This window comes from Pezoporus occidentalis, unplaced genomic scaffold (genome assembly GCF_034315485.1).
Source record: "Pezoporus occidentalis ecotype Australia unplaced genomic scaffold, CSIRO_AGI_Poc_V1 ctg166, whole genome shotgun sequence".
Classification (NCBI taxonomy): Eukaryota; Metazoa; Chordata; class Aves; order Psittaciformes; family Psittacidae; genus Pezoporus; species Pezoporus occidentalis.
In genome coordinates this window covers 956,788-969,329 of record NW_026913488.1, presented here as the reverse complement: position 1 = coordinate 969,329, position 12,542 = coordinate 956,788, and the positions used below count along the sequence as shown (strand labels likewise).

At 38.2% G+C, this 12,542-nt stretch overlaps 1 protein-coding gene across 7 annotated transcripts in view; it reads right to left on the bottom strand.

Moving 5' to 3' along the window:
- Window positions 1-12,542, bottom strand: part of PIK3C3 (phosphatidylinositol 3-kinase catalytic subunit type 3) — a 72,235-nt gene that overhangs the window by 53,101 nt on the left and 6,592 nt on the right. For all 7 annotated transcript variants that reach the window (XM_062613386.1, XM_062613388.1, XM_062613383.1 and 4 more), the window contains exons 5-7: window positions 7,955-8,041; window positions 6,564-6,659; window positions 329-400 (exon numbers count right to left, since the gene is read on the bottom strand). In XM_062613386.1, coding sequence (XP_062469370.1) covers window positions 329-400; window positions 6,564-6,659; window positions 7,955-8,041 — 255 coding nt within the window. The remainder of the gene's footprint in view (window positions 1-328; window positions 401-6,563; window positions 6,660-7,954; window positions 8,042-12,542) is intronic.

The window sequence follows — 12,542 nt, the reverse complement described above, 5'->3', positions numbered from 1 at the left end:
TCTAAGTTTCTTTTCTTCAGCTCCCTATATACCCACCCTCTGACCTCTTTTGCCAACAATCCCCCTTTCTCTGCTTTCCTCAGAAGCAAGCACATTAGGTATGGGAAGGAGAAGATAAACATAAGCATTTAATTAATTCTTGTATTTTAATCTAGCAGCAGCAGAAAAAAAAAATTAAATAGAAAAAGTCAAACTCAATGATATTTCTTAACTGGTCAAATACATCTTTCCACTGGAGTTTTAAAATACTTGAAGACAGCAATACAGGCAAGTTTTTGAAACTAGCAAAATATTACAATACAGATTGTATTACATGGAGCATACTTACCATTGACATCTGGGGATCTGGAATCTTAACAATCTCAGAATTTGTTAAAATTGGAGACAACTCATCACCGTCCTGAATAACAAACGGTTACAGACATATTAAACATCTCAAGTTCTAGGAAAAAACCCTGAACATGACATATTACTTCATTGTAAAGTATATGACAGTGAAAGAATGGTGCAACTGCACCTTGCTGAGTTTTGACTGTTACAGAGGGGAGAACAGAAAATAAGAAACTGATTCTTTTTCTTGTTAGTTTTTGTCAGATGGTAAATAATGTGGCAAGACAGATGAAAGTTCATCCGAGGAGACACAGTTTGGCAACTTGCCACCATGCTGACACATAGATGAGTGAAGGAATCATCATGCAATTATCATGCAAATGTGTGTCTCTCCAACATGGGCTCCACATAGAGCATGATAGTCTCCTCTAGAAAGTCAAGCTCTGCTGCTTTGCAGCACTATGACAGAAGCCCACAGGTTTCCCTTAGGCAAGTCTAATCTGCTGCTGTACAGAGAAAGGGAGAAGCTGTATGTTTCCTGTTTGAACCAGGCAGAAGGAAAAAATACAAAGCCTGACACATGACAAAAGAGCAACTCTGTTTCCATCTTCCAGTCACACGCAGCAGTTTGGTTTTGCTCCTTTTTTTTTACCTCAGAAGCGTAATTCAGCATTAATTGACACCATCTACGGAAGAATATTTCATTTAAAAACAGTATAAAAACAGCAGAACAGAAAAGCAACATGACAACACCAGCGCAGTATGTGCTATGCTGTATTTATACTTAGTCTGTTCTCTCTTATTTTGGAGAAAATTCCACTTCAGAATAAAGCTTACCGACATTTCCTACAAAAATATAAGTTTGAGGTAATTTACTCAGGTTTGCTTCTACCCCCATACTCCTTTTTTCTCCCTATTGCTTTTCCAATCACATATGCCTCCTGGGATGGCTTTCCTTTTATACTTTTCAGAAGTAACTTTCAAAGAAGTAAGCAGCTTGTATTAAGGGACAGAAAAGAATCATTCATCACCAATGGGACACAGGAGTTAAAATTGCCAGAATTTTTCTTTCTACATAAATTTTGTGTTGCTGCCTACAGCTAAAGATCTCTTATTATTAAAATGCATATTCAGGAAGACACTCCTATTACATTTACTAGTGTGCTATGCCCTCCTGAAGTAAAAATTTTACAGTCAAATAATGACGGAAACTACACTCACAACCCTCCTGTTTAAGGGAAATATGCATAAAATCTGGCTGTGGCTGCCAGAACATGCTTTTCCTATCAGTCTTTAAAATGGGTATCCATACAAACACTGAAGAGGACAGAGAGGGCATTAGCTTACAGTTTCCCCATTTTAAAACTACACTGCCCAAATAACAAACTTAGCTCTGATGTAATTGTATAGAACGTGCAAACCTCATTGCGTTCAACCAGGCCAAGTGCAAGATGCTGCATCTGGTTGGGGCAATCCAAAGCACAAATACAGCCTGTGGGGAGAATGGACTGAGAGCAGCCCTGAGCAGAAGGACTTGGGGGTGTTGGGTGATGAGACACTTAAGCCCAGAGCCCCTTTGTGTGCTGGGCTGCATTCCCCCAGCCTGAGATGCAGCTGAGGTGCTCCGAGGAGAACCATCCCCCCACCCCTTTGCCAGTTCTGGTCCAGCCCTGGAGCAACAGCACAAGAGGGAGGTGGAGCTGTTGGAGCAAGTCCAGAGGAGGCCACAGAGATGCTGCAGGGGCTAGAGCAAGCACTCGTGGGACAAGTCAATGCAGGACTCAACATTTTTAGAATGGACTATTTAATGAAATCCTCAAGAAGACACAATGCCATTAGTTTGCCTGTGAAGGACGTCAGTTGTTTAACTTCCCTTCCAATTAGATTAATATGCAGCTCTAATTCTCTGTCATACTTAGGAGATCATGACATGGATAATTGTGACCATGACCACACAAACTTACTAACTCATACCAGTGCCTGAGCGTCAACTCTAAATTAGCACTTGAATTTGATCAACTATGTGCTGTTGAAGTGTCTCTCCTGATCATCACCATGCAGTGAGTTTTCGTTCACATCATGAAAGTTTTAGAAATACATAATAACCTCCAACTGCTAACAGTCATTCAGCAAATGGGACTTAGAATCACAGAATAGTTAGGGTTGGAAAGAACCTCAAGATCATCTAGTTCCAACCCGCCTGCCATGGGCAGGGACACCTCACACTAAACCACGTCACCAAAGGCTCTCTACAACCTAGCCTTTAACACTGCCAGGAATGGAGCATTCACAACCTCCTGGGCAACCCATTCCAGTGCCTCACCACCCTTACAGTAAAGAACTTCTTCCTTATATCCAATCTAAACTTCCCCTGTTTAAGTTTTAACCCGTTACACCTTGTCCTATCACTACAGTCCCTAATGAACAGTCCCTCCCCAGCATCCCTGTAGGCCCCCTTCAGATACTGGAAGGCTGCTATGAGGTCTCCACGCAGCTTCTCTTCTCCAGGCTGAACAGCTCCAACTTCCTCAGCCTATCTTCATATGGGAGGTGCTCCAGTCCCATGATCATCCTCGTGGCCCTCCTCTGGACTTGTTCCAACAGTTCCATGTCCTTTTTATGTTGAGGACACCAGAACTGCACACAATACTCCAAGTGAGGTCTCACAAGAGCAGAGTAGAGGGGCAGGATCACCTCCTTTGACCCGCTGGTCACACTCCTTTTGATGCAGCCCAGGATACGGTTGGCTTTTTGGGCTGTGAGCGCACACTGAAGCCGGTTCATGTTCATTTTCTCATCAGCCAACACCCTCAAGTCCTTCTCCACAGGGCTGCTCTGAATCTCTTCTCTGCCCAACCTGTAGGTGTGGCTGGGTGTGACTTAACTAAAGCTAGTGCTAAGCTAGAGGGCCTTCAGTAACCTTTTCATTCTGTAAATCTTCTCCTCTTGGCTGCACTACTTGCTAACACAGCAATAACTTGAGATGTGATTTTGTCACTGGGAAACAACAACATCCATACTAAACAGCATTAACTGGCTTTAAAGTACTATGTCACAGAGCTCTAGAGTTATTTCACCACATTACGACCAGTGTGTGTGACTTATACAAATAATACAGTCCATTTAAGAAATTCAGAAAAATTTTCTGACCCAGTAAGATGGTTCTGCACTTTCCTGAAAATCAGTTTCAGAATATCAATTAACAAGGAGGTTCTATATATCTTATTCTTTAGTCAAAATACCGTTTCAAGTAATGCAAACGGCATCCAACTCCTTCCCCAGAAAAAGTAAATGAACACCCAATGCTGCAGACATTACATTTTCTTTCAAGCCATGAAAAAAGACTCTAGTAATTAGACTACCAACTTTTTAAATAAACTTGCAGTGCAACCGATATATCTATTCAAACAAAGGTTTCCCTTGAAATCTGCACAAAATCACATTATTGATAAATGCAGGTGTTATTTGCACCTGGAAAATGACACAGGTTTTTGTCTAAATGGAGCATTAGAAGCAATGTTCTCGATACTAGCAGAATGCTATCCTTCATGTCTTGAATGCTGTATTAAAATTAAGCTAACAGAGAACATGGAAAGAGCCACTGCCACTTCACTTCATTGTAATTGAATGTGGAGCCAAAGAATCTCAAATTCTATCAGCCACTGTTTAACAGGCTAGTTCTTCATAAACACTTGAAAACAAATTTATCAACAAAACTGTGACAAGTAATCTCCACTTCGACTATCGGTCACAGGCAGGTGACAACAGAACCTGCTTTCATTAGGCTCAATATACTGGATTGGTGATGCCAGATACGTAATTGAAGCATGACAGAACTGAGAAGATAGGCACTAATTTATGTACCGTTTCCTACTGCTGCCAGAAAAGGGTCAAGAACTTGCTGAAAAGCTACTTCATAACAACAAATCCCTCAAACTGCAGTTAGTTATAGCTTTAACATCTGCTACAGCACATTCAATGACTTTATTTCCACAAGAGCAGCCAATTCACAGTTATTTTCTTCCATACACTTTTAACATGCTTCAGAAGCATCTCCTGAAAGAAAGATGCATGCTTGAAGTCTGAATCTTCTTTCCTACACCTTGCATGTCTGAAAAACCATAATGATGACAAAAGAAGTTGCATGTGTAAATCAGGAATAATTCATCTATAGTAGTATGTTTCTGAAGGCAAGGGAAAGAAATCATTTTCAGGATTGTCCCATTCAACTATAAAAGAGCCAATACAACATAAAGCCCCTCACTAGCCACACTTACGAGTCTGCACCTGTCGGAAGTTCAGCACCTTCTAATGTAAAAAGCTAGTGGTCAGTAAAGTGGTTTGATATTTTGACCATATCCTATTATACTCTCCAGGCACATATTTCTCTGATTTCCACATAAGTAAACAACTTTATTTTGTTTCATGGAGGAACCTAACACATTGTAGGCTTCATTATGATTTATAACACAAGCTCTGTAATAGCAATATCCTCCACAATAGCTGGTTCTGGGATAAGTGTCTAGAAGCACTATGAAACTACTCTAAAAACAAAGACTTGGAAAGGTGGGGAGAGGTCTCATTGTCAACTACAGTCCACATAAAAAAAGGCTAGAGTTAACCTAGACATCTCCCTAAGGCACTTTTTCACCAAAATTACCAGTATCCAGGAAAAAAAAACAACAAAAAAATCCCACCTCAAACTTAAGAAATTAATGAAAAAATCCCAAATCAAAACAGAAGCACACTTACACGATTCTCCCCCCCTCAAAACATATTGGGTACATTTGCCTCACATTGTGAGAGGAGACACCAAGTGCCACGTGGAACTACTACTTCCTCCAGTAGCATTACAACTGCAGCTACCACTATAGGGGACACATGGATGGAGTGTGGACGTCCACATGCATTATTTTTATATCATGTCTGCAAGAGACAGCTCTTACAAAGGCCTGGAAAATCTCAAACAGCCACTCATTTTCATTATTACTTATAGCAATTTGAAATACAATCTCAACAGCTTCTTTTATCGTGGCATCTCTGTTAAAATAAATTCTAAGATTACTGTTGTTCAGTGACACATTAATTCAAAAAGCTAGATTAACAGCATTTAAACAGTTCTTTTTTCAAACATTCACAAGCTTTAACATGCAACAGATCAAACAGCCGAGGCAAATTCTGCTCTGTGCCTTCTTAGAACTTTTTGTGGAATCATGCTTTCTGCAGAATCCTGCTTTTTGCATTTATTATAAATTTGCATTTGTATTTTCAGTACCTTCATAAAGAATCTTCAGTTAAATCAGAGTTCTTTTGTCCAGATCAACTGTCAATGTTGTCACATACACAGTAATAACTGTAATCCATCTTCTGTTCCATTAATATAATGTGTACTGAGATTTTTTAACATTCTCAAAATGGATGCCTCATAAAGTTAGTGCCTCTGACCTCAACAGGTCTCAAGTCTCTTTTTCTACCTTCTCTTTCCCATAAAGTTGCACTTTCTGAATTCTTAGGAATCAATACATGCTGAATTTTTTAAAGACAATCGCTGACAATTTTATTCTTATTTTTAACCTGACTACAGATTTACTGCTTCTTCTATTTCAGTGGATCTTTCCACAATACACAGGTCCATAAAAGTACCAGTAATGCCACACTGATCTCTGTTAAGCTCAGTGTTAATCCTTCATTCCATTAAAGCTGAACTCATAAAAACCAATAAAGGCACTGCTTTGGAGATTTGTTTTGTTAACATGAAAATGCAAGACATTACAACCGAGTCTTTTACTTTACTTCCAAAGCGTTTTCAGCATGAAAGGCTAAACTTTTAAATCTGTTCATTTTAGAGCACAGCTCCTGTGCAAAGTTTTAATAACTTATTTTTTATAAAGTTACCAATCAATACAGGTACATTTCTTCCTGATACAAGACATAATTTTACGTACAGCTACTCCAAAAGTACTGCTGGATAACCGAAAGAGCCATAAATCAAAAAGTTTTTAATCACTCACACTTATTAAATTCTGTGATCTTGAACTGTATTACATGAATGATTCACTTCTGCAATCTTGTTACATCTATACTATTTGATTTGTATGCACACAAACAGTTGCCAGTGACAGCTGTCTGCCACCATCCTGCAGAGGAATATTTCACCTCAGCAGAAAAACCCATCCATTTTAGATGCATATGCTGCTTTTTAAAGACGACCATAAAGCCTGCAAGGCGCATACCTTTTCGTAGTAAACTATTCCATATTCTTTATCATCACACTTGACGCAACGGAATTCAATCATCAGGTACATAAAATTAGAACTTCGCTTTTCCCTCTGAGAAGAGAACCAACACAGGTGTGTATCATGTATTAAAGTGCATCAATCTTCAGTGTCCTCAGCACAGCTATTACCCTACTTCCTTTGTGCTATAACTGATTAATTAGATTATCAGTTGTTGAATAACTGCTACTACTTCAGACCACATCACCTTCTTCCTGACATTCTTACTTCCTTATATTTCTACTTCATGATACATATCCATATGTAACAGATAAAACCACACTGTTTTCATCAGCAACTTGTGGCTGTAGACTGAAGGTTTGAAAGAAGGCAATGAAGAATAACCAGATGACAGCTGGGGGTTTTGTGTGTGATTTAAAAAATCATTACACACAATTATGTGTATAAAGGTCAAAAATCAGAAGACGAAATACCAGAACGGTTTAGGTAACACCATGAAAGAGACAAATTAAACTCGTGTTAGAAGATTAAGATTTTCAACTCATTCACTTTCAGAGGAAGATTTGCCAACGTATGCGTTTTTGAAACCCTTTGCCTAGAAAAAGGGCTCAGCATTTTAAAATTTAGGTGCAAAACAAGAAAGAAGTTATACACAACCACCACCAGGAATGTACTATTAACAACGAAAACAAGCATTTCCTTTAATATTGAGCAAATCAAGTTTGTTTTATGCCTTAATAATGGATTGACTTTCCAGCAAAAAGTGGTTCTGCATTTCAGATACAGCACTAGGAATCAATTAATTTTTAGTTTTCTGAACAGAAGGGGAGAAAAAAGGAAATAAAAATGGAAGAGGAAAAAAAAAACAACAAAAAAAAGATAGGCTGAGTTCTGAGGGTTTATAAAAAATTAAGTTCAAAAATAACCTGATTCCCAGAGGTCTAATTATAATTGAGGCAACTAAATCTCAAGAGCACAAAGCAGAAATAAGAGTTCTGTTGTGCAAGATGAGTATAATTAGTTAAATGTTTAGGGGGTGATTTTGCCTAATGAGGGTTAACACCTCATTCAGGTCTTGAATGAATATTTAAAAAAAAACCCAAAACCAACAAAACTGTGGCTCTGAGCAACCTGATCTAGTTGAAGATGTCCTGCTCAGTGCTGGGGGTTTGAACTAGATGAGCTTTGCAGGTGCCTTCCAACACAAACCATTCTATGATTCTACAATTTTCATTACTGCCCAAGTAAAATCAACTTTAGAAGCTTCAAAGAATTATTTTCCTTTATCGTATACAGACGGCTGAAGAAAAGTAGGAAAAGCATTTCAAGTTCAATATCCTAAGCAAAGGTTCCATATCAGCAAGATCAAAAAAAATTGATGTACCTACCTCATTAATCATTTCTATTTCTCTAAAGGTCAGTCTGTCCAACCAGTCCACTTTCACCATGTGACCTTGCCGATGGGACTTGGTGAGCTACATGAAAAACACAATTAAAAGGCTCAGAGCAAGGAAAAAAAACAGAGCATAAAAATTATAATTTAATAGGGACACTAACATGAAATCAAGGGGGAAAATAAAGGAAGGGGAAAAAATAAAGGAATTGGAAAAAATGCTTGTACAGGGGACACACAGTGGATCACTATAAATGGCTAAGCCATGCCATGAAAATAATTCTACTATCTAAAACACCAATCACGGTGATAACCAAATCACACTCCAAGCACACCACCTTTGCATTCTGAACACACTGAAACAGGAACCTGGTTTTTAAGCAAAGTAACATATTTCATTTTTTGTGTTACAACATTTGACATAGTAAAACTTACAAAGCCAAACCATAAAAAAAAAAAGATACTTAAAAAAACAGCCAAATTGTGTCATTCTGCCCTTTAGCCTTGCCTCTAAACAAGTTTTCAGACTGGGAGTTACACATCACAAAATGTCAGCTGAAGACTCAAAGGAAGTCACAGAGAACCTGTTCCCCATTTCACTTCAGTCATCTGAAAAGTAGTTCAAGATTTACTCCTACATCTACATATTGCTGCAGAAATAGCACGGAAGTTGCATTGTTTAAAGGACTACCTAGCAGTAAAGAGTTATGAGGAAGAGAGATAACAGAAAAAGGAAGTAAAGATAGCAGTCATACTGCCTATTGTTTCAGACGCATTTACACACAACAGTTTTTCACAAACTCATCAGAAGTCCACACAAATACAAACAACAATCATCTTTTCAGCTCCAAAGAAATCACAGGGGTTCCTCAAAGCATGAGTTATTCCTGGCAGTATGCAAGAAGAGATGCAAAGGGACTGGAAAACATCTCGTTTTTACATGTTTCAAAGAAATCAAAACCCGTCTAGAAAATGCCCACTGAAAAGTCCCTCAAAACTATTCCTATTAAGGGCAGGGTTACAAGTAAACTTCATCAGTGGTCAACTTGCCCACCCATAAGCATTTAAATTTGAACAGTCACACTGACTGACATGTCCCAGCTGCCCAGCAAGGTGACAGGCAATACAGGAGAGCACATGAACAAAGGTATTGTATGCAGGAGAGCACAACAGCAGACTACTTCTTCTATTCAGAACTACAGATGAGGTTACTACCAAAACAAAGAGACAGAGAAGATTTAAGAGTTGCCATATACTGGGAGTTGTCTAAGTTGCACTGTTTGTCAGAAACCTGCACTACACTTTTAGCAGCTCAGCACTACAAACAAAAACATCACTGTGAATAAAGAAAAAAGGTTAGGAGTTTTCATCAATTATTATCAATCAAATCCCCAGTAAACTGATGTCTTAGCAGTACAGGCACAAGTAGTAATACAAACCAAGGATGACCTAGGCCAAATACTAGCCCCATCATGATGTACTCTGCAAAGACCATCGACCTCATGTTCAGGTACAGATCCTGATAAACTGACAAGCCAAGCTTCAGAAACACTCCAGAATCAGATAGTTTTTTACAACCCTTAGAATAAATGCTGACACAACAGATGAAAAATTGTCTAGTCTTTAAAAGACTGTAAATAGCAATTAAAACCACTAATGAAATTTCAGTGTTCTGCAGTCTGTCTGCAGGTGTTCTTGTATCAGTTGAACTGATGGTAAGGATTTATCCTTGATCACTTGTCCCTTCATACTCAACATATCAAGGCCATCTTGCTAGTTCACTTTCCATGGTGACTTCTTGGTGTTTAAGACAAGTTCACTGTGATGTTTGTGGGTTTTTCCTCTTTCATTCACCTCCCCAGAGTTTAATTTGGATTTATGGTCTAACAACACTTTGGATACTGGTTCCTATCTTCACACAGGAAACAAAACTCCCAATTAGTTTCCTTGCAACCAGTTTAGGTCAGAAGAAGGTGGAATAAACTACAGCCCACACTATGGCCTCTGTACCCACTCAAGATCTGAATTACATTTTAAGGCTGATTACTCATGAAAACAAGCAAGACAATGAATGCCAGTACTTCCTCATTTCACAAACATGTTACCTAATTAATCTTTTCTGATTCTTGGTTCCTACTAAGTTGGTTTCTACCAGAGATAAGGTTTAAAATTTTCCACTGACTATTAATCCTCAAGTAAAAGTGAAGTAAAGTACTAATCAAAAGCAGTCACAATTTATAAAGCAGTCAAAGCTGCTGGGAAGGAAAACCAAGCCAAAGTCAGCTCAGAGGAAAATCCTGGTTTGCTGTTTTTAAACTAAAGATTTGCTAGAAACTGGCCATTTCAAGAAGCACAAAACAGTAAATTAGGCATAAGCATTCGATACCCTTTGTTCTGACCTCATTCCATGAAACACAAAACATAGTCCCATGAGGATTATGTTTGCTTAAAGCAGCTGATTTACATAGCATTTCTTTAAGCTGTAGACCATAGTATAGCTTGGCAGAAGCAGTAAGATTTTGATGCAAACTTTGGAAGACCACTGAAGCTTCTAAGAATTAATGAACGCTGTTCAGTATACAACAGAAGCTCTTCTCATTTCTTTTGTCTCCAGTAAACACAGGGACAGCTAATCTGAGCTGCTATAAATTTCATAAACTAAACAGGACAAAAGGAAAGGGAAGGGCAGAGGTGACAAAGTATAATCCTTAATAATATTTCAGGATGCTGGATGTAATCAAAGCACACAAACATACTCTTTGCCTTGTTTCAACTGATCAGCAGCACTGTAAACAGGAACATAATACAATACCAATTTTTTTGCTCTCTTATGTTATATTCTGCAGCCAGTTCAACAAATTCTACCTGCAGTATTTCAGACAGAATGCGCCAGGGCTGAACTAAAAGCATAAGGCAAGACTTGGCCTTTGCCTCTTATGTGACTAAAATGCATTTCCGTGGTAGAGAAACAGCAGCATGCAGACCAGTTGTACGCAACGCATTCACAAACATCCTACCTACTTCACAGAAAAGATCTTACTCAGTAATGAAGGAATTCCTTACCTTTACATGTCATTTTAGCCATTTCTAAATTACTCCCTACTCTTTTTTATTTAATGAAAACACTTTTTCCTACTGAAGACAGCCCTCTTTATTTCCATCACCTTAAACCAGTGGATCAAAATTTTCAGAATACGACTTATACATTCTAATGTAGAATTCTGTATTTTACAGAATACTACATATTCACATCCAGCATTGATACAAAAATTTAGGATATCAAAGCCTGGGGAAAAACGGTCACAACTCTTTGTTCATTTTCCTGTTTGCTGCACTAGAGAACAAAGACAAAAGTAATTTTGTATGTTTTAGAGGAAAATATTAACCTCTTAAACCTGCAAACTTCCCTTACAGAGAGGAAAAGTATCATAATACTGTTAACTCATAAGGCCTGCATATGAGACCCAGAAGATGTGAAGGCATATGTGCATGTACGTATACACATAAAAAAAAAAACATTCCCTTTGATTAACATTTAAGCTCAAAATAAGAAAGATGCTAGCGCACTCCCTTCAGGGAAAGAAGCATTCATCATCTGCCACTAAGTAAAAGGTATCCGTTTAGATACTATCCCACCATTGTTATTACCTAATTTCATCCAGCCAGCAGAAGGTGTGAAGAAGGGAACAGATCAAAAAGAACTTCAGAGTATTTTTAAGTAGATTACCACATCACTCACGGGAGAAACTTCTTAATGTTATTAATATTTGAGCGTGCTAATGTATTCCCCACTCTTTCCATTAATATACCTTAGTACAGGAAAAATGACCTCCAGTATACAAAGCCATGGCTTTTTCAGCAGCAATTTTACAAGTAAAAGCAGAACCATATGGCACCTCAACATGAAATGCAACTTGCCACAGCATCAGTTATTCAGGTAAAAGGATGAAACTCCTCCCGCAGCCAGTCACCCATTTTATACAAATTCTTTACAATAAGAAATACCACACACACAAAAATTCAGAAGTATGCCAAGAGAATAAAAAGTGAATTTTCAGATGGAGAAAAGGTCCCTCAGCAAGCTCTTGTCAGAAGTTACTTATTATCCATAAGAATCTAATTTGGCCTCTGGTATTAGACATCGATCAAATGCACGACACTTCTAAATAATGCCTGTCCAATAAACAGGAAAAAAAAAAAACCAAAACCCAAAAAACAAGAATAACAAAGCCCACTCAAACTCATCTTGTTTTAATTAGACCTACTCCTTTTACTTATATTTAAATATACTATCACATACAGTAACATCAGAAGGCATTCAGTAATTGATAAGCTGACTGTGCTTAAACAAAGGCTACTTAAGAATGATACATCACAAGAACCTCATCTGCTGAGTAAACAGCTGTGCAAATAAAAGCTCTCACAGACACACTGCCCACAAACCCTATCCACTTTGCTACCGTCTGATGGCAAAATGGTTTTATATAGAAATACAACAAAATACCACTGAAAATACCCTCATCTTTCAGAAATAAGAATCTCCCAAAAACAGCTTTCAGAGGAGACGAATGCAAGCAGTGATG